This window comes from Pteronotus mesoamericanus, unplaced genomic scaffold, assembly GCF_021234165.1.
Source record: "Pteronotus mesoamericanus isolate MK-2021 breed Mesoamerican mustached bat unplaced genomic scaffold, CSHL_Meso_final scaffold_85, whole genome shotgun sequence".
NCBI lineage: Eukaryota > Metazoa > Chordata > Mammalia > Chiroptera > Mormoopidae > Pteronotus > Pteronotus mesoamericanus.
The window spans coordinates 18,594,370-18,617,580 of NW_026555329.1; the positions used below are offsets into that span (position 1 = coordinate 18,594,370).

Below are 23,211 nucleotides of genomic sequence, written 5' to 3' on the forward strand. Positions count from 1 at the left end.
AAGGTCAAGGGATCGTCTGTGATGAGAGGACAATTTGCTGAACCCAAATCTAAAGTTCTTCCTGTCTAAACCCATTGGGAATGGCTTTAATATCTAGAGGTACAGTAGCTAGTTTTGAGTTCTAGTCTGGATTGTGGAATCTGAACAACTGGGTGATGGGTGAAACACCCATCACCACAAAACGCAACCATGAGTTCTGTTAACAGAACAGAACGGACTTTTGCCGATAGCTGAGAAAGAAATTCCTTCTTTCGTGCTGCTGGGACCACAGCGCAGTGAGGGCTCCTGAGCTTTCTCTGTGGCCATAAAACGAAATGCACAGCCTTTTCCTTTTGATGTGACCAGTTTAAAAGTTTGGAGTTGATGCCTGTTCATCCTTAATTTATCTTCCCTTGTAAATATTTCTGTACCTTTTCCAATATCTGAAGTCTACGCATTTTCAAAAAATTTTCACTCCTTCTCCTATTTCCATTGTATAACTTTATGTTATGAGTCAAATTTGGGGCTAAATACACATAGCTCAGGCTACAGTCTGCAAATACCTTTGGCAGCAAATTAACTGAAACAAATGTTTGGGTTGGGTGGTGAGTTTGTTTTTCAACGATCTTCCAGATCTGCTTGGAGGCCCAAGGATAGACTAGGTAAACTCCCAAAGGCTTTTCTAACTTTGTATTTTCTGCCACATTAATACACAGACAGGTCTCACATTTGTTGCAGTGGGTGGTTTCAAATTTCACCACCAGAGGGTGCTACTTGTTTGCTTCTAAACATTTCATTTTGCTATGGGACTGGAAAAATGGAGGCCCTGCTACTAAGGAATCGAATAGTCCCCATGCCAGCCAGCATTACGCAGGAAAGGGTCTCAGAAGGCCTGCAGGCAGCGCTCTACTTCAAGGAATCAGGTTTCACTTTGCTTTTGACATTATGTGTTTAAACCCCGAATTGAAAAATTCTGTAGCTTGCACAAACTGCACTGATTTATGTATTTGCTGTAAACCAAGCAGGGAATGTGAATCATTTTTCATTCTCATGGCTTTTTTACAGTATTGACTGCGCAACAACAGTGAAACCAGAATTCTGGCATCCTCTTCACCATGCCAAGCAATCGAACAACATAAAGTAAAAAGAAGAATGTGCTTAGCTATAACAATAATACCATTCTCAAACAATGCAATCTTTACTTATTTGTACTTAAAATAGTACGCCCAAGGTCTTTGGTGTAATCTTTGACTTCTAGGAGGCATTTTGATTTATCAGCTTCAACTTCTTTTAGGAGTGTATTTTTTTTAATCCAGAGATTTGAATGCAAATTTTCCACTTGATGTTTCTGGTATGTACAAAGGAGGCATGAGTTCAATCCCCGTTCACCTCTGCTGAGCTTGCATTGAAAAGCTTTTTAAATTATGATAAGAAACTCTAGTGTGTTGTCATCTGAACCAGCAAAGCAAGTCCAGGGTCAGCAAAGTAAGTCCAGGGTCAGCAAAGTTTTTCTGTTATGCACCAGATTAAAGATTTGGGGCTATGTGAGCCATAAATTCTCTGTCGCCATTACTCAGCCTTACAAGTGCAACCAGTAAGCAACCATATGAACATAGACAACTGGGTGGGGCTGTATTCTTACAACACTATTTTGAGGAACAGGTGGTGGGTTGTAATTTGCTGACTCCTGCAAATGATGAATCTTAATGTACACACTCTTCTCATTGATAAAATTTAGAAAAGTTTCTCTTGTATCCCTTTGACGATTCCGCCCGCCTCCCACACAGTTTTGACAAAGTGTGACCTTACTAAGTTATCCGTGTTAAGGTTGAAGTTTCCCTTGGAGGAGTATCACGGGGTTCTCTTTTTACAGCTTTCAAAATCAGAGACAAGGGAAACTTAAGCCTTCGGTGAGTCATTATGTTTGTGTTCTGTGAAGATCTCATGGTAAAAGAAGAAATCAACAAGGAGGATGTGACCCCTTGGCAATTTCTCCAAAGAGAATATGGAAAGTAAACAAAAGACACAGTTCACCTTCGGACTGGTGTGTAGCCAGAGGAGTCTGGGTTTCCTTGGAGTAGGACACTACTTCCCGGGGCAGGAAGTCCACTTGGGTCACCTTCGACACTCCCAGCTTATGTAGTCTCCGTCTGCAAGCAACAAAGGACAAATGCTTAGAAAGGGATGGCATTCCGCGCAGAAGAGCTATCAGGAATAAAACAAAGGACTGCAGCAAGCCCCAGATATCTCAGCTTCTGGTACAAGGGTCAGGGTGAGCAAGTAGCACGGACCCTGGGCTGGGAGTCGGGACGCTTGGGATCTTGGCCCATTTTGGCCTTAATTTGCTGGGTGGTGTCTAATGGGTTCCTCATGGTGACTGTCAGTTTTTCTCTCTAAGGTGTTGGTCCAGGTCAGATGAAGACCCCTTCCAGTCCGAGCATCTCTGATTTTGCTTGATTTAAATTCATAAAGGGAATTTTCATTTGTAATATACAGTTCTAGTCTCTTAGGGGAAAGGAACAAAAGAAAAATATGCTTCTCGAATGTGAAGAAAAGGGAGATGATTCCTCAGTGGATTAACGTATTCTCTGCATGGCGATGAGAAGATATTCCAAGGGGGAGCATCACACCTCTCCTTTCTCCAGGAGAGTAACCACCACACATCGGCACGCGTATCTGTCTAAAGGCACATTGATATAGCACAGAAGCATGAACAGGGCACTGGGGTAACAGTGATAAAGTTTTAGCTTGGGGTCCCCATGTGACCACGTAAAGAATCGTTTCTGAGCAGTCCGGTAGCACTTCACGTGTGTTCAGATGCCCTTCACTTCTGTGAGGCACATGGGCAGACGTTATCATCATCTCCAGTTTACAGATGAGGAAAGTGAGAACTGGGGCTGAAATGCTGCTGGCCTGAGTCCTGGTCCAGGGCTTTCTCCACGAAGCCAAACTCCTACCTAAGGTTCTCGACGGTGAGTTCCAAAGTACTGCAAAAGAGCTTCCTGAGTCGCCCAGGAGACCGTCAATCATGAAAGCAGCATACTCGTGATTAAGCACACAAACAGTAGCCCCTCCACTTAGCCATGTGTGTGACCTTGAACAACTTATCTAACCACTCTGTGCTTTCAGTTTCCTCATCTGTAAAATGGAGATATTACTAGTATTTACTATTAGGACTGTCATGGGTAATGTATATGAACCACATACATATAATGTAGGTACTATCCACACACGTAGACATAATTTAGACATAAATCTGTGATATTTTCTAGAAAAGTATATTTGTAGACACATTTAGTATTAATATTGAACATATCCTATTATATTTTTTAAAAAACTTACAGGTGTACAGCATGTATGTGAAACAGAGAGAGGGAAGAGAGAAAGGGGAAATAACCATTTAGCCAAAATCCCCCATTCTCTAGCTCACTGAGATTAGCAGAAGCATACTCCATTCACATTATTGCCTTTAATTATGACTAGCAGATGGCACAGACTCATTGTATTTATTTTTTAAGTAGCAGTCATAATAAAATGAAAGAAAATGCACAGCACAACAAGGAATTTCTATGCACCATTTCCCAACCATTCATGGAAAACAAAACTCTCTTCTTTTCCGTGACTTACTGAACACTGAGGTGAGATCTAAGATGCACATAGAGGGGACACAGGCACACACACCGGCCTGGAGAGCAAGCCCAGCGGCGCCTCGCAGTCCCAGGGAAGACTCCGGCCACGCTCCGCCTGCCCCAGGGCTGCAGGGCCTCATCCACCCAGAATTCTGGTCCAGCGGTAGGGAGGGTCGGGCTGGGGCCCAAGCCCTTCCATGCCGCCTCCCCACACAGAATTATGGGAAAACGCATAACATGGACTACAAACGAAAGTACCAAGCAAGGTAAAGAGTTCCAAGTCTCAAAGTAGGAAATTCAGGTATGATTTTAAAGCTTCCTTGGGTCAGCGATGAATGTTTCCCTCCCTGAAAGGGGTCTTTCTTCAGGCATGTGAAAAAGAAGATATGAGATGACACCCCATGACAGCAGGAGACAGAACCCTTCCTGGTGTTGAGTAGCCCAGAGCACCTTTCTGAGACCCCAAGAGGTCAGTCTTCATCACAAGCAAAGGGATGGAGAAGAAACATGGACTGGTAATGCACTCCACCACTTCAAATTTGGGTCACCTCTGGCATGGAGAGGTCACCCTGGATCTTAGGCTTCGATGGACTTCGGTGTGAAGCCCAGAGATCGCCACCATCGCATGAAGCAGTACCACACCCGCAGGCAGGGACTCCAGTGCATCTTGCTCATGGGACATAAGCTGTAGGCCTACCTTACTGTCTTATTTACTGGGTGACCAGAAGCAGGCACTGGGCAATAGGAGGCTGATCTATTTTAAATCCACCATGGCAACCTGAAAGCAACTAGTAAGGCAGTAGAGTGTCATGGTTGAGTCATGTACACATAAAAATGGGTTCAAATCCCTACCTGTCATTTATCAGCCGAATGGTGTGTGAAAGCTTTGGACAAGTGACAAACTCCTCTAAGCCTCAGGTTTCTTATTTGTATAATGGGTACATGTCACCGAGTTATTGTAAAGACTAAATGAAGCTAATACTTGTAAAGCACTTAATTTAGTGCCTGGTACATAGTAAGCAACTCCCAACTCAAGCAGCTCTACTTTTAATTTATCTTTGTGACTTATTATAATGACACTCATTTGTTTTCAAAAACCAGAAAAAGAAGATTTGTGAATCATTTAAATTAAAGGTTCTTGAAGATAGTAGATTTGAAGATAAATCTGCCAAAAAAACCCCCAAAACAACAGAAGAATCACACACTTAATTTCTTGGTACGGCTTCATGGATAGGTTTTGGCTACTCAGGGGAGTCCGTTTGCTTTTTCTTTAACTAAAAATATTATCACTATGAAACTTCTCAGTTTTCAAAACTTAGCTTTAATAAGTAATCTTATCCCACTAAACAAATTATTTTCTTTTCTCGATAGTTATTGAAAAGTTTCAACCAGTTTCTCACTGCTGTGTTTGGGAGTCCACAACCCCAACTCAACCCAGGCCATCAAAAATAAGTAAAAGTTGAGTTGTGATCATAGGATTTCTCCAATGTGATCAGTTGATAGATACATTGATAGATTTATGGTTCTTCTTTCTTAAGGATGATTCTGTCTCAAATGATTTATAATTTTAGAGCAACTTCTTCTATAACACTTCTTACAGGGTACTGGTAGATTACTGTACCTTTCCATGCAATCTCCAGATTGATTAAATGCTGTTTATTGTATCAAATGCTTCTATTCTTTGTGGCTATTTTGTAGCCACATTGTTTTAGTAACTGGGTCAGTCAACACTTTGCACATATTTTCTTGTTTTATTATTAAAATCATATTCCAGTTTTACAGATGAGAAAACTTAGGCTCAGTGACCTTACGTGATTGGCTCAAATTCACAACGGCAGTGACTCTGTTCACTAGGCCTTGGCTCTGTTCAACGGTAAATCCGAGGGCCATGTTCTTAAAAACTGCTTTGTTAATTAACCTCGTTCTCCTGCTTTTTTCTAATGACTCATGTCCACCCGCTCACTGAGGCACACTCTTACAACCTAGTAAGGTAGAAGTCCAAGCACAGGAGTTCATTTTATAAGCATGAGAAAGGATTCTTGGGAAGTAGCCACACAGTTGTTCCCAGCCTCAGCCAGCCCAGCAAGGCTGCCCAGGAGGTGGCGCCCTTCCCTGGCAAAGGCGTGCTCTCTCCGACCTAGTTAGTCCTCACTTCTGAGTCTGTCCTGGGCCAGTAGGGAGGAGGAAAGGGTCTGTTTGTCTCAGTTGACCCAGAATCCATCCACTTATCCCACCCTGTGATACTGATCTTCTTCAACTTTTTAAAAGAGTTCTACAGTTTTATCAGCTGCAAATTATTTTCTGAATTGAATTATATAGTATTTTCTTTAAAAGCATAAACACTGAGCATCGTGTGTTTTTTTTCCCAAGGTTTTACTAGTTCATAATTATTTTATTCAAGGGTGCAAATTAAACTACTTAGCAAAGAAGGAGGGGAAAAAAAAAAACATTGTAGCATCGGTGCCACTATAATTCCCTTTCCTTCTAATTGGGCCGTAAGTCCGTGCTGGCTCTTCCATTCAGACCCCGGGACACTTTCCCTGCTGCCGCCGCACCCACCCCGCCTGCTGAGCTCATCCGTCTCCTGGTCTCCTGCCCTCCTGCCGTACACACGCAAACTTCCGCCACCACCCTGTTCTATGCCACTGTGTTCACCTCTTTTCATGCCTGACTTGACTGCAAATTTAGTTATCTCTCTGATTTATCTCTGTATCCTGGGCCTTAGTTCAGTCAGGTACAAAACAGGAACTAAATAAATATTTGAAAAAGAAAGGGAGGGGAAAAGAGAAGAATTGAAGGAGGAAAAGGCAGACGGTACGGTATGGAAATGTAAATCAAGACTTCAGTTATCTCTGCAATGGTGGACATGGCATTATTAATAAATCATAGTGAGCATTTTCACCTTGGTAATTTATTCTAATATAAGAGGCTTTCATAAAAGTTTAAGTATGTCAAATTAAATGTATATAACATCCTAAGTAACTGTAAGAAAATGATTCAAAATCCTTTAAGAAGTATAAGGCCTCATTTCTTTGGATTCAATGTGGCATTTAACAAACACAGAGAACACCAAATGGGAGAAGTCCTAGAGGAGAGGTCCCCAAGGTGGGGCCCCTGACTGCCAGCAGCAGCACCTGAGAACAGGCTAGAAAGCAAATTCACAGCCTACTGAACCAGGAACCTGGGGGAGGGGGAGGGCCCAGCAATCTGGGTTTTAATTAAACCTCACTCCACCCAGCCCATGATCCTGATGCTCACTAAAGGCGGAACACCACTGAGTTACAATTAGTGTGTAAAGATAGAGAAATTCGTTGTTTAACTAGACTCACTTGGACCTCCCCACCTTGTAGCCAAATCCCAGAGGATGAGGCTTTAGTCACACAAAATAGGGATGACGTCTCTGGACCCAGATGATAAAGCACCATGAGATGGGCCAGGTGCAAAGGTGAACGGAGCTAGAACAGAGGGTGAGAGGAGCGTCAGGTAAAGGAGACCGCAACGCACAAAATATTAAGGGATTGGCACCAGAGTCCACCCTAGATCCAAAACTAAAAAAATCAGCCAGAGGGTACCAGAGACACTTGGGGCGGGGGTGGAACCAAGATCCCTCAGAAGCTGGCCTGGCATGGGCCTGAAGTGACATGAGGTCCGCATCTTCCCAGGGCTAGGACTGGACTCCTCACTAAAGGTTCTGGAAGCTTTCTCTCCACCTGGTTCGATCAACTGGACTGAGCAAGTTGGCTGAGCAAGGCCATACTGCACCAAAGTTGAAATGTTTCTTGATAAAGAATAAAAAATGGAGCTCTTTGAAGTTTGAGGGTATTTGCCGCTGCTCAAGGTGTGAAGATTTCCAGTCCACCACTAGCACAGCCCAGTCTCTTCAGGTTTGCCCATTTGTCCTAGCTGGACACTACGAATCGCAAGAAGATGACTCCTTTGCACGAATCGCTGTCCCCATTCCCCTTGCTGTTTCTGGATCACTTGAGATGCCTTTATCTACAAGCCCACAATAAGGTTAGCATAGCTTTGCTAGATACTTAGGAAGTTTCATTTTCCAAGGAGATGAAGCACAAAGTGTGACTTCAGCATGGCCAGTGATGTCCACCCACAAGAAAGTTGGGGTTATGCAGACTTACTCCCCAATAGAAAGATTCTGTCGTTAACGGCACGAGACTCACGTATACTGCCAGTGAAGTTCTAATACATAGACACGACATGGTGCCTCTCTCCTTTCAAAGATGATGAAAATTCAAAGTGTGAAGCCCTAGGTTTGTCCTTTTTTTTTTTTTTAAAGACCTCTGTTCCTTCCAAAGCCACGAACAACAGAACTTCAGCTTCTGAGGCCGCTGACCCTGCGACCTGAAAATGTGGAGAGTCATTGTTCTGTGCCTACGTGTGGAGTTCTAAGGAAAACCCATGAGATGTCACAGAAACTATGACCTAGTTGCCTTTAAGAATTAAGGTAAAGAATTTAAATGAGAAAATAATTTTGACATGACAAGGATATGGGTTTAGGGAGTGGTTATAAATAGCAAGTGAAACTCGGAGCTCTTTGATCAGAGACTGAAGATCAAGCCTGCCTTAATTTTTTTTTTTTTGCAATACAAATTACATACTATAAAATCCCCCCTTTAAAGCATACAATTCAGTGTTTTTTAGTATATTCACAAAATTGTGTAAACTCACTATTATCTAATTACATTAACTTTTTGTTTCCAGAGTCCCCGACAGCCACTAATCTATTTTCTGTCTACTGTCATATATATAGAATAATACAAGATGTGGTCTTTCACGTCTTGCTTCTTTCACTTAGTTTAATGCTTTAAGGTTCACCCATGTTATAGCACAGAGCAGAATGACATTCCTTTTTATTGATAAGTAATAATTCCATTGTATGGACATAACACGTGACTGTTAATCCATTCATCAGCTGGTGGTCATTTAAGTTGTTTTCGCTTTTGTCTATTATAAAGAATGCTGCTATAAACATTCGTGTACAAGTTTTTATGTGGATGTATTGTTTCATTCCTCTTGGAATTTGGATGTAAATAGGAGCAGCACTGCTGCGTTACACGGTAATTCTGTGCCTGACTTTTTGAGGAAAGGACAAACTGTTTTCCCAAGGGGCTGTACCGCCTTTCATTCTCGCTAGCAGTGTCCAAGGGTTCTAATTCCTCCATGTCTTTGCCAACCCTTATTATTGCCTGTCTTTTTTAGTGTAGCCATCCTAGCTGAGTGTGGAGTGGTATCTCACTGTGACTTTGATTTGTATTTCCCTGCCGGCTCATGATGTCAAACATCTTTTCACTTGCTTATTGGCCATTTGTATACGTTCTTTGGAGAAATGCCTCTGCCCCTTTTAAAATTGGATTAGTTGTCTTTTTTTATTGCTGAGTTGTAAGAGATTTTCCTATATTTTGGATATTAGACCCTTATCAGATATATGATTTGCAAATACTTTTCTCCCATTCTGTGGGTTGCCTTTCCACTTTCTTGATGGTATCTTTTAAAGTACTAAAGTTTTAAATTTTAACAAAGTCCATTCATCTATGTTTTCATTGGCTGCTTATGCTTTTGGTTTCATAGCTAAGAAACCATTGCCCAATCTAAGATCATGAGTTTATACCTATGTATTCTTCTGAGAATTTTATAGTTTTAACTCTGACATTGAAGCCTTTGATTGATGTTTGGGTTAATTTTGCATATGGTGTGAAATAGGGGTCCAATTTCATTTGTTTGCATGTGGCTATGTAGTTGCCCCGTGCTTAGTTTTTCTTACTATTCAGTGGCCAGATTGAGCAGGGGAGGTGAAAAGGGCTTTGTCATGACTATCGATCCTCAGTGATGCCCACTGGCCTCAACCAGGAGCCAAATCTGACTGTGGGAGGGTGGACTCAAGAGGAACCTCATCACCTGAAAGCTTCCCAAAGCTCATGAAAGCTTTCAGAGCACCTGAGCATAAGCATCATCAAATTCTTCCTGAATCAAGCCAAAGTGGGAAAGGATTGAGGGAGGGAGGGAGGGGAGGGGGGCAGGGGGAAGTGGTGGTGGGAAGGTGGAGAGAAATGTATTTGAACAAAAAATAAAAATTAAAAAAAAATTCTTCCTGAATCAGTTAGACATAGTGCAACTAACGTTCTGATGTTCTCATTTGAGACCACAGTGAATTCTATTCAGGAAATTTGATGTTTCTGCATTTCATACTCAAGATAAGTAAATAATATCACATACATACTGCTGTATTGTCTGTATTGGACACATGAAGGAAGCTCATATAATCAGAGAAGTGGCTTCAGGCAGCTCAACCATTAAGCAAGTTGCTGCTCTGAGAACTTCAAAGCTACCATCAGATAGCCCTCAGAGATGCACTTGTATCAGAGTGGACGATTCATTTTCTGACCCACCAATACTGGGAGGCAAAGCCACAAGACAGACTGAGCCTGACATTAGTAGGACTTTTTTTTTTTTTTGATATGACTATGCAAGAGCTTCTGTGAAGTTCCCCTCAAAAACAAAACAAACAAACAAACAAAAAAACCAAACAAACCCAGAATAAATATATACCTCAGGCATATAAGCAACTCTTCAAATTTTAGAAATTGTAAATTACAAAAGACTCTCAATGATGGTCTTGAGTAGTAGCCTCAGTGTGATCAATGACTGGAAATCATAATGTCGAGAATATATTGTTAGACCTGGTGGCAGGAGAGGAGTGTGGATAAATAAGGTGCAGATTCAGGAACTTGGGTCACAAACCAAGAAATCAAAAGGGGTCATTGTAATAAAGAGCAGCCTCTGAAGCAGGGAAGGGACCTGCAAGTCAAGCAGATAAAACCAGGAACAGATGTTCTTAGAGATGGAGAGTTATTTGGCGAGATGCCAAAGTAGGTCAAAACCAAGGAATAAAAGAATGTGTGCAGTGGGCCCAGACTCAGTCCTGCTGGGTTTTATTCCTGATTTTTTGCATGTGAGTATTTCATCCCCAAGATACATGGATGGTGCTACTGGAGATGTTTTTCCTTGTGCTGCTTACAAATTTCTGAGGTTTCTCAAAGAAGAGGCCCCTAAGACAGAGAGAGTAATAATTGTAGCATTTCTTCCTTGTCCAGAAATCTTATGTGGGTACCTACCATGTCCTTGACAACTTCCAAAGACACTAGGTCAGCCAACATCATGATCAACTATCCTGAACAATTTTTGAAGCACAACACTATGCCAGATACTTAGAACATGGAGAGAATGCAGAGATCAAACAGATTCATTAACAAGCAAATAAGAATGAAAGGCAGTACCCTAACCACTGTGGCTCAGTTGGCTGGAGCATCGTTCCAAGAAGCAAAATGTTGCTGGTTGGATTCCTAGTCAGGGCACATGCCTAGGTTGCAGGTTCAGTCCCAGGTCAAGGCATGTACAAGAGGCAACCAATCAAAGTTTCTCCCTCACATTGATGTTTCTTTCCCTCTTTTACCCCCTCCTTTCCTCATCTCTAAAAATAAATAAAATTTTTTAAAAAGAATGCGAGGTAGCCAGTAACAGCTAACATGAGAATTCGCATAATAAGTGAGACAACAGAATCTAATGGACAGAGTATGTGTTTGGGGAAATAAAGCAAGTTTTGCTGAGAATAGAGGCCTGATGTGCATCTTGGAGGATCGGCAGGACTCAGTCAAATGGAAAGGGGTAGAGACCGTGTTTCTTCTAGGGAGGAGGCTCTGTAATCTAAAGACTGAATTCATATTTTATACCTGAGAGACCAGTTTTTCAGAACAGAAGTTTTAACTTGAGGAGCAGTGAAAGATAAATTTGGAGAGGTATGTTGAGACCAGAAGACCAGAGAGCTCTAGATCTCAGGCTAAAGAACTTAGATGTTATGTTGCCGATGATGAGAAATTGCTACATGTTACTAAGTAAGAAAATGACAGCTTCAAAGAGACATTTAAAATATATTAGTGAAGCAATTGTGTAATGAATAATCAAAATCTCTCTGTTTAACAAATAAGCAAGCAGAGGTTATGTGTGGGACTTTAGCAGCTGAGGTGGAGCCAAGGGGAAATTAAGAAAGGATCTACAGGCAAAGGTGGGTGGGTTCAGTAATCAGAGAATCCAGGCAAAGCATTAATTCAAAAGGGACAAGCAGAGAAATGACGACTGGATTTGTGATCAACCGTCTACCCAAGTAGAGACTTGCTCCAGGGTGATGAGAAAGCTCTCAAGGTGATGTCACTGGGGATACAAAGGAAATGCTGTAGTTTGTGACTCTGGAAAAGAATTAAGGGTAGACCTTAGAGATTTACTTGATATGGGGAGGGTAAAGAAAAAAAAATAGATTGGAAATTATTTCAAGACTTCATGCCTTATGGAAAGAAAAGTGAGCGGTGTAACTGAAGACATAGTGGAATCCAAAGATGTGTTTGGGGTAAAACCAGTACCTCAGGGGATGAGTTTGTGGTAAGGAGTTTTCCAATTATATGAGATATAAGGAAGAAGCTGAGGAAAGATGACAAAATAGAACATGTGGCCCTGGGGGCCACTCACTGAGAATCATATGAGATAACACTGCATCCACTGGAAAAGAAAATAAAGGGAACTAAGGGCATGGAAACTCGTGTAATATGAAAGAGGCTTTTAAAAACGATAAAAGGTTAATTCATCTTCCAAACACCATATGCTAATGTAATGAGGAATCAAGATGTGACACCTTAAGGACGGATCTCCAGAGCTGAGAATGGGACACCACACAGAGGACCGCAACCTGGGGCCCCACACAGGAAGGCGCCTGGCGCGGCAGCCCCTCGCCGCCGGGTTTACCATTGGTGTTCAGGGTGGGCATTTCCTCCCAAGGACTGAGACGCAGCTTGATGGCTGACCTCTTCTGATGACATCAAGAAGGATGAGTTTCCATATTTTGTGTTCACATTTTAAAAAATCATTTAAGGAAGTATTTATTTCTCTTCCATGGTATTTACTTCTTACTGTGCAGAGATATTAGTTTGGCAGCTGAAGTATTTTTCCTGAACAGAAGCAAATGTCAAGTCTGGCTCAGTCAACAGGCACAGGGTGCAGCCAAAGGGTCTGCTTTGAATTTCATAACACAAGTAAATCTCACACATTTCCGGGAAGAGAGAAGAGTCAAAATAGTCATGGTTATAACAGAGCTTGACAGCATTGGTAAAAGTTCTGCTATAAAGTGCCCGCTTTGCAAAGGAAATTTAAAGTTCAGAATTATCAGGACAAAAGGTTCAGAAGTATGTCTTCTCCAATATTACATACATACGAACAATGATAATATAAAAATTTTATAGGAATGTCCTTTTATTACATTGACACTTAAGAAGAACCTCCAATAGAGTTTTAACATAAAACTATAAATTACAGACATGTTCAAGACACTGAGTACCAGAGTACAAGCACACATCCTTACCAACTAGCCATATTCATTTTTCTGAAATGAAATAAAAAAAGAATGCTTTTTTAAATCCAGTTGCTAATGTGGAACAGAAAGTATCCCATAATTACTTTCACAAGATTCTTAAGGGCAGAGAATCAAGATTGGCTGAGAGAACCTTCTCAAGAAATGTTTGAGGACTAAATATATGAGTATTTTCACTTTTTCTCTCACTCTTGAGACCAAATTTTGATTGGCTCTGTTAAAACCAATTTTATTGAAATTTTACATGGCTCTGAATTTATTCTATTGTTATAGATTCTAAAATGCATTTTACCATTACCTTTGATACACACACATATACACATATGTGCATGCACACATTACAAGATGCTATTCCATTTCCATTTCTGCAGAGAGTTTGATTTTGATTAGGTGTTACTGAAGAGTCAAAGATTGTGAGTTTGCTCAAGAACACAATCCAAATCATCCTCAAGAAAATACCAGGGAAAATACCAAGAAAATTGCTACATGGGAAACCTTATCAATTCATTCAAACCAGAGGTCTAAACATAATACATAAGAACACCAACAAAACTTGAAGAATAAGTCAAAACAGGGCAATTGAATCAAAGGCTAATGAGGTTATCACTGTTCTGTTAGGCAAATGGAAGTAACTTGAAGACACAGGAAGACCTCTAGAATGGCCAGGTGAGCTTTTCTCAAACACCTCTCACCATTCTGAAAGACATGTGTTCTTCTGGTACATTTATAGAGGGGGTTTAACTTCTGTTATTGACAGTGACGTCTGTTTCACCACAGCAGTTGGGATGGTGCCTAGTGCATTCAGGAGTAATACTCACCTTCTCCTTCAGCCGAGAATGAAGAGAAGATTGAGAGAAAGAAGAAGCCACCACCTCCTGACAATGTCTTCCAAGGACTGCAGAAATCTCTAAGCTCCTCCTCCAGGGTAGGAGCAACTAAACCCTTGCTCACAGCCTCAGGTTTTCCTTGTTCTCTCTTTGCTTTCAAATATTTCAAAACTCCACTAAGAGTTTAATATACTAAGAAACAGAAGAAATATAACTGTGAGGCTTTCATGAAACCATAAGCCGTATTCCTATATACCATTGGGTTTTAAGAATCTGAAGTGAGGGGCCACAGAACACCCTTACTCCTCATTGATATCTCCCATCATTGAGAATCATTGGCCCCACCATTCTCCTTATGCTGACTCGGTACGTTGCCTAAAGACTGGCAACATGATGATGGCATCTCCACTCATGCTCCATTCTTAGGACAACAAAAACATTTGAAATACAATTCTGTTCTTAGACTTGTCCATTGCTACCCCAAATTTCAACGACATTTATTCACTTCCCAGCCTATATAGACTTTTTCTATCTCATGATCTTTTATCCTATTACTTCATTTATTTTTACTTCTACCATCTTCAATTCACTTAATTTATTATTATACCTTAAAAAAGCAAAGCGCTCTTGGTACTTTCATAAGTAGTTGCCTGGTTTTTAAACAAACAAACAAGCTGGGTAGCCCTTATTTTCTCTCTCTCTTTTTTTTTTTTTGCAATATTCTTGAAGGTACTTTTTTTCCTGAATGCCATATCATCTCCCTCATCTCTCCATGTTGCCATTTGCTTTGCTGATCACATAGGTAACATGCAAACCAGACACATCTGCACTTCTGGTCAAAATGGAGTAATAGAGACCAGATTTGCCCACTGTCTGAAATAACTAAAAAAAAAAAAAATGAACAGCAGTTTGAATGAAACAATCATTTGCAAGACACAGGAGGTCAGGCAATGAAAGATGATAATACATGAGAGAAGAGAAACAAAAGATGAGCCCATCAACCTCTCCAGCTTACTGCATTGAAAGAATGTCCAGGCCATGGTGCCAGGAGGAAACCCAGGTGAAATGCAGGAGATTTCCTAAGCTGAGGAAATAGAGCTGAGAGTCCAGAGAGACTAAGGCACCTAAAATTCACAGGACAAAAAAGCAGAGAGAAGAAAACTGCACAAAAGGAAAGCTCAGATGACCTTCAGAGAGTTGCTCTTGAGGATTCAGCTGAGTACTGATCAATGCATGTATGTAAGGAAACTACCTGAGGCCAAGAGAAGAATTACCTGAAGGAATTAGAAGTAACAGTTCTGGGCACTTACATAGAAACAGGACTGGTGTCTATTCCCACCAGCCAGGCTAGAGCACCTCAGGATTTATGGGGCATTGTGTAGAACACCCAAGAGAGTCTTGTTTCAGTAGTAGGAACTAGCCCTAGACTATGCACTGCTCTGATCCCAACTGATAAATCTTAAAAGTAAGACTTGAAAGGATCGGTTTCCCAGTGAATTAACCATCTCACAAGAAATATTAAGAAGGTTTATACAAATTCAAATATATCCAACACCTAAAAAAGTAATATTCACAAGGTCTGACATTAATCAAAAGTTAGCAGACATGCCAAGTAGCAGGAAAACATGACCGTATTGAAGAGATAAGTCAATCAATTGAAACTGAGCCAAAACTAATACATATGGTGGGATAGCAAGCAAGGATATTAAAAGTTATTAAAATAGTATTTCAAGTGTTCCAAAAGTTAAGTAGAAATATGTAAGATATAAAAAGACTCTCACTGAACTTCTAGAGATGAAAATTAAAATGTATGAAATTAAAATTTCACTAGGTACACTTCATGAAATACTAAATGCTAAAAACAAAAGATTAGTGAATACAAAACATATCAGTAGAAACTATCCAAAATAAAACACAGATCCAAAAGAAAAACAAATAAATGAAGTTGCCTAATACATGTGATTTTAGTCCCCAGAGAAGAGGGGGAGACAGAAAAAATATTTGAAAAATAATGGTCAAAATTTTCAAAATTTCTCAGCACAAGAAGCATGAAGAAGACTACACCAAGGCACATCATAATCACATTGCTCAACATTCATGAAAAAGAGAACATTGTAAAAGTAGCCAAAAATAAAATATATAAAAAAGATATTACATACAGAGGAACAAAGACAAGTATGACAGCGGATTTCTGGTCATAAACAATGCAAGTGAAAACACAATGAAGCAACATTTTTAATGTTAAAATAAAAAGATTTTTACCTGGTGGATATCCTTCAGTGTTTCATATAGTGAAGATAGTTTTATGTCTTAAAAGTCTTTATTATATCATTGTTTTTGAAAACTTTAAAGGACCCAATTATATGCTGTCTACAACAAGTACACTTTAAATATAAAGAAACAAATAGAGTATAAGGTAAAAGGATAGAAAATAATAATATCATGCTAAACACCAGTCAAAAACGCACTGATTATGTTCATATCAGACAACAAAGATTTCAGAGCAGAATATAGTACATGGGATAAAGACGTTCATTTCATAATAATAAAGAAATCAATTCATTAGGAGACACGTAAGAATGCTAAACATTTATGCACCTAATAACAAAATTTAAAAATAAATGAAGCAAAAGCTGATAGAATTGCAAACAGAAAAAACAAAATCACAGTTGAAAACTTCAATACCTCTCTCTCAATCATTGATAAAACCAGTAGAAAGAAAATCAGCAAAGAATATTGAATATTTGAATATAATCAACACCTTAACCTGATATTTATAGAACATTTCACCCAATAACACCAAAATATACATCCTTTACAAAAATACATTGGACATTCACTAAAACATATGATACTATGAACCAAAAATAAGTCTCAACAAATTTAAAAGGACACAAATAATACAAAGCATGTTATCTAATCATAAAAGAATTAAATTAGAAATCAATAATAAAAAGACCTCTGGAAAAATCCCCAAATATTTGGAAACTAAGTTGCACACTTCCAAATAATTCATCAAGGATAAAATAAAAAGGGAAATTAGAAAATATTTTGATGTGAATGAAAATAAAAGAACTAATTAAAATTAGAGTACACACCAATGAAATAGAAAAATAGAGACAAATCAATAAAACCAAATACCGGTTCTGTAGCTATTTAAAAGATGGTAAGGGGTTACATAGACAATTTTAGGCCAATAAATTTGCAAATGCAGAATAAAAACACATTACTTGAAAGGCACAAAGTACCAAAACTCACTCAGAAAAATACAAATAACCACAATGGCTCCATTATTATTACAGTTATTGAATTTTTAAACCTTCCTCAAAATAAAATTCCAAACCCAAATTGTTTCACAGGTGAATTGTATCCTACCAAATATTTAAGGAATCATTGAACATTGAAATTATGTAAACAAAAGCATGATTCATAAAAGAACAAATTTGTAAATTGGAATTTGTCAAAATTAAAATGTGTCTTAAAGATTGTTGACATAATTAAAAAGGTAAGTCACAGACTGGGAGAAAATATTTACAAATTATATATCAAATAAAGAATTATATACCAAATATATACAGCGCTCTCAAAACTCCAGTAATAATGAGAAAACCAACAACCTAGTTCAAAACAGTAAGGACAAAAGATTTAAGTAGACATTTCATCGGAGGAAACATTCAAATAGGAAATGCACACATAGACATTCAATAGTGCTCACTAGGTAAATGCAAATCAAAACTGCAATGAGATACTACTACCTTCTTTATCTAGAGGTTTAAAAAATTGTTTCTAAGTCCAAAATAAGTATTGTTAAGAATGTGGAGGAACTGAGGCTCTCCCACACTGCTGGTGAGAATGTATAATGGCACAGTTTGACGGCATGTTGAGTTAAATGTATATCCATTATATAATTCAGCTGTTCTACTTGGTGGTATTTACCGCCCCCCCAACAAAATGAAATCACATGTCAATAAAAAGACTGAAGTTTTATTTTCAATGAGCAAAAACTGGAAACAACCCAAATGTACTTCAAACAGTGAATGGATAAACAAACTGTGGTATGTCCATACAAGAAAATACCGCTCAGTAATAAAAAAGAGGGACCTGCTGATACACAGTGAATCCCGAAATAGTCATTCCCAGGGAAAGAAGTCAGTCAAAAGAGTACCTATTGCATGATCTCATTTCTATGGCATCCTAGATAGGTAAGCTAATGTACAGGGACCGCCAAGAGCAGATCAGTGGACTGAGGGGACAGGGGGAAGCAGGAATGAGGATGACAAAAGGACCTGGGCAACTTTTGGGGATGATGGATATGTTCATCATCTTGACAGTGGTGATGGTTTCATGGCTCTGTGTAGACATTAAAACTTATCTATTTGAATGCTTTCGATGTGTGCATTTCATGTCAATTATATTTCAAAAAAACTATCTTTTTAAAAAAATCAAGTGACAGAGCGAGCTATGGCCAATTCCATGGCCAAGTGCACGGCAAGGATCAAGAAGAAAAAATAAAATTGTCTTTGGAAAAATCTTGTTGCCTGAGGTATATTCCATAAAATTATGTATGAGAGAAAGAGTGCTCTGCACACAGTGACTATCACAAAGGGAAAATGTTCATTAAATCAATATTTGAAATTGTAACATGGCTAAAATACCTCCTCTCTCAAATACTCTCCAAATGTTCCCTCTAAACTCCCTAACATGAGCCACTCAGTAAACAGAAAGTCGTATATCTTGTCTCCCTCTGACTCACCAGGTCTGCTCAGAAGTAAAATGTGGCAGGCAAGGTGGGAGCCACAGATATGCCACCTCTACAGAAAGAGTCACAAGTTTTTGTCTGTAGAGTCACCTGAGATTTTTGCTTGGAAAACAGATACAAATGGTAAAATTCCTAACTGTTCCACATCAGCAGGTATAATGCATCAATGCTCCAGTCTGTCTGAAAATCTGTTAATGTTAAGTCCATGAGGTAGGGTCTCTGCCAGTTCATCCTCATTTTTTCAAGCACAATGATATATGGAAGAACTGTACTCTGCGGTTCCCCTGAACCATAACATACTGTATATTCATTGTTTCATTGATTCATTTAAGCCATATTTTTTGGCCATTTAAATAACACAAGTTTAAATATAATATATGGAACTATATAAATGAACTATATAACTAAATAGCCAAAGAAGTTAGTGATGTTTTTTAAAAATAATGTATCAGTTAACCTAAAGTGTCAAGGTATTTCAATGGTCTAGCCCTGTTGTGAGTCTGCCAAAAACTTTTGTCTATATCCAAAGAAAGGGTCATGGGCAGATAGTTTTGAAGGGAAAATAGCCCTTCAACTTCCTCATATACCTACAGTAGGCACTGACATGGATGGGAACCCATAGATACATGCCCAGAAATCTCAGAAATTCAAAATAAATGAAAAGTAAATAAATAAGTATCCAATTTGGAATTCATTGAGGTATATTTAAATAGAAAACAGTTTTATAAAATACTGTAATAAGATCTGCTATTCATATATTGAGGTAACCCAGTGGTGTGCTGATAAATGTTTAATAACTGGCTTGGGGGAAAGGGAGCAAGCCCTGGTTTGTAGCATTGGCCAATTTTTGTGGTGTAAATACTCCACCATGGCAGAGTTCAAGCTAATGTCACTGAATGCAAAGTGAGGAAGAGAGGCACACAGTCAGCTCTTTTGAGCCTGAGCATGAGCTGGAAGAGGCAACCCACTGGAAATACGTCATGTGTACCACAGCTAACTTCAATCCAAAAAGATAAATTAATCAACTTTCTAGCCTATACCTGCATTTTATTTTTTATTGAGCTATAATTGAAATAACGTTTTATTACTCTCAGGTGTGCTATGTAATGATTCAATATTTATATATATTACAAATTGATCACCACAATAAGTTGAGTGAATTCCCATCATTATATATAGTTACAATTTTTTCTTCTGTTAACATCTTTTAAGATCCACTCTCCTAGCGACTTTTAAATATGCGATACAGTATTATTAACTAAACTCATGCTGCACATGGCATTCCCGTGACTTATTCATTTTATAATTGGAATTTTGTACCTTTGACTCCCTTCACCCATTTTGGCAATCTCCAACCTTTCGCCTTAGGCAACCACCAATCTGTTCTTTATATCCATGAGGTTTTTATTTTTTGGTTCTGAGGATTTTTTGTTTTGGGGGGTTTTTTTTTAGATTTCACATATAAGTGAGATCATATGGCATTTACCTTTTTCTGCATGACTTATTTCATTCAGCATAATGCCCTCAAGGTTCATCCATGTTGTTGCAAATGGCAATATTTCATTTCTTATGGCTAAATAATATTCCATTGTACATATATACAACATTTCCAAATTTGAAACTATCTTTTTACCTATGACAATATATTTTCATCTGGAAAAAAATATGATCTTTAGGATGTAGGAGACATTACCCATCATTAAATATTTGAGATTCTGTAATACTGAGGAAGTCAACAAATTAGCTTTCGCTTTAATAAGACTCTTTTTATGTTCAAACTCATTTCAAATTAAATGCTTATTATAAGTGTCCAAAAACTGAAAATGAAAAGAAACAAATAAGACACATTTTAATACTGATCTTATGCAAAAATTAGCCTAAGGCAACTTGTTAGTAAAGGAGGAAGACAGTTAGGATAAACTCAAACACATTTCCCATTGCAGATGTTGTGTACCCTTGCCTTGGAAGTGGAGGTATGGGCGTCAGGGGGGTGGGTGTAAGAGTGTGTGTGTGTGTGTGTGTGTGTGTGTGTGTGTGTGTGTGTGTGTGTTTTGAGGAGGGAAGTTTTGTTTTGCAATAATAGGAATTAAGAAAGGGAGACCAAAAGCCATCTTTTTGTGGTATTTTCCACAAAGGGAGACTTTCTTCAAAGCTTAACTTTATAAGACAAACTGACATAAGGAAACAAACTTATCAAACCGGAAGTTCAACAAAAGGGGAAAAAAATAAGAGCAACAAAGCTCCAGCATTTCAACACAACTGTAGCAAAGAAACAATGAAAGGAGTAGCAAAAGAGCAGACATATACCCAAGTTCTGAGTCTGACTGCAGCTGGAGCACTGAGGGGTCTGTGTCCCACTGCAGGGTCCTAATCGTGCAGCACAAAGGAAAAAGAACACAGAGAATTAACAAAAGGGGAGGGAACAAACAAAACCAAACCACGTCATTCATCAAGGCCATGGCATACACAATACACACACAGGACATCTCCCACTTCACCCCCGCCCCCGCCCCCTCCCCCACCCCCAGGTGCAAGGAAGACCCTGTGAAGGTCAAGGGACAGGGAAAATAAGAAGCCATCCTTTCCTTTCAGCATTTGTTTAATCCTGGAAGTTACGGCTGTTTTCAGGGGAGGAAGCTCAGAAGCAGATCTGCACACTCTGCAATCCACAACCTTGCTTTGTTTTGTTTTTTACTGAAGTCTGGTTGATTTGAGCATGTAACCTGCTCCAAGTGTCTCTGACACCCCAGAGCCCATCCACACCCGGGAGCACCAGGCATCCCATGCAGGGAAGAAAACCAAATGCACATGAGCAAAGGGGCCAGAGCAGGGCATCTGGGACGGGCGGGCAGATGGAGCGTGACTGCAGGGCCTGGTGAATAACTGGCTGCCTCGGGTCAGTTATTGCAAATACAATGCATTGGATGTCAAAGCCCATGGGTATTTTGGTGTTTTTGTACTTATATATTACACCACAACCATCAACCGTATCATTTGTCTCTAAGATGCCAGGGATATCTAACATCTTACAGCTTTTAAATATTTCACAAGCAATAGCACAAAGTGTCAGTTGTTATCCAGGCATTCATTCCCCTTGTTATTTCTCCTTCAAAATAAGGATAGAGATCTCTTCTATAAACAGGATGCACACAAGGAACTTTCTCAGGCAGGTCCTTTCAATTGCCTGCACATAAGCAATTACAGGTGACCCTGGAAGGAGGTTATGTGGCAGGCAACTGATGGCAAGCAAGGATTTTGGGGTCACGCATCTTGGATTCACATCCTGCCCCTGCGACTTACCAGCTGTGTCACATTGGGCATGTTGCTCAAGTTCTCACCTTGCTACCCTTGTGTTTACTCTAAATGTGGCCCACAGACCAGAGGCATAAGCATCTCTTGGGAGCTTGTGGGAAATACAGAGACTCAGGTCTCACCCCAGACTCACTGACTCCTCAGTACAGTTTAATAAGGTCCCAGACAATTCATGGGCACCTGCAAGTTTGAGGAGTCCTGCTCAGTTCCCTTGTCCGTTACGATTTCCCACAGCGTATGAGGCAATGTATAACCTCGCAGGCAACTATCTTTAAACCTTACCTCCAACCGCTGTCCCTCTGCCTCGCTGCATCCTCCTATGATGTTCTTCCCTCAAAAAGCTGAGTGGCTCATGTCTTTGCCTCTTCTGTGTCTTGGCTCAAATGCCACCTGCTCGGAGAGGTGTTCTCCTTTCACCGCCCCATCTCAAGTTACACTTTTAGTCACACTTACCCCTTGCCTGATCTTGCTTCACTTTTTTTCAGAGCACTTATATTTACCTATGATTTTATTATAAACCAGTTTACTGCTTGTTGGTTGATCTGGCCTTAGCCTCATAATGGCAGGGGTGGCTATATCCCTAGATTACAGGGATATGCTTAGAACTGTGCCTGGTATGTCTGCTTATATAACACAGAATTAGTTGAATAAATGGATAATGGATGAATGGATGGATGATCTCTCTCTGTTCTTCCACGGGGATTACATATAATTATATCTATCAAGTACAAAGTAACTATATGATAAAGAGTAGCTGCCTTACTGGTACCACATCCTCTATATCTACTATCAAATGTTTGAGTCAGTGACCTATCTAAGTGACAGAGCCAGGGGACACAGGTGCTGGCAGTCTTCAGGCCTCATTTAAGTAACAAGGTCCAGACTTTCAAAAGTGGCTCTCAAACCCTGGGGTGACTCTGAATGACCCGTGCTTGCTGGAAATACGGAAGGCTGATCCCTGCCGCCAGAAATGCTGGTTCCTCTGGGGAAGGGCCTGAGAATGTGCATTTTACCAAGTTCCCAGAAAGTGCTTACGGCTGACCCTGAAACCACCTTCAGAAAATGACTGGACTGGACTATTGCTTTCATCAGTCAGCAGAAAGAAAGCATCACTGATCCCCAAATACGGCAGCATCTAAACCTGTGATTAACTCAAACCTGGCCTGAGGCCCAGGCCACTTTCAGACCAATTAAATGGGAAAGCGTGGGATGGGACCCAAGCATCTGCATTTCTGAAAACTCTCCAGGTAATTCTAATATGCAGCCAGGGGTGAA

General features: G+C 39.8%; 1 protein-coding gene across 6 annotated transcripts in view; it reads right to left on the reverse strand.

Moving 5' to 3' along the window:
* Positions 1-23,211, reverse strand: part of DYNC1I1 (dynein cytoplasmic 1 intermediate chain 1) — a 297,318-nt gene that overhangs the window by 223,834 nt on the left and 50,273 nt on the right. For all 6 annotated transcript variants that reach the window (XM_054564271.1, XM_054564269.1, XM_054564270.1 and 3 more), the window contains 2 exons: positions 20,932-20,991; positions 2,014-2,129 (listed from right to left, as the gene is read on the reverse strand). In XM_054564271.1, the coding sequence (XP_054420246.1) occupies positions 2,014-2,129; positions 20,932-20,991 (176 nt within the window). The remainder of the gene's footprint in view (positions 1-2,013; positions 2,130-20,931; positions 20,992-23,211) is intronic.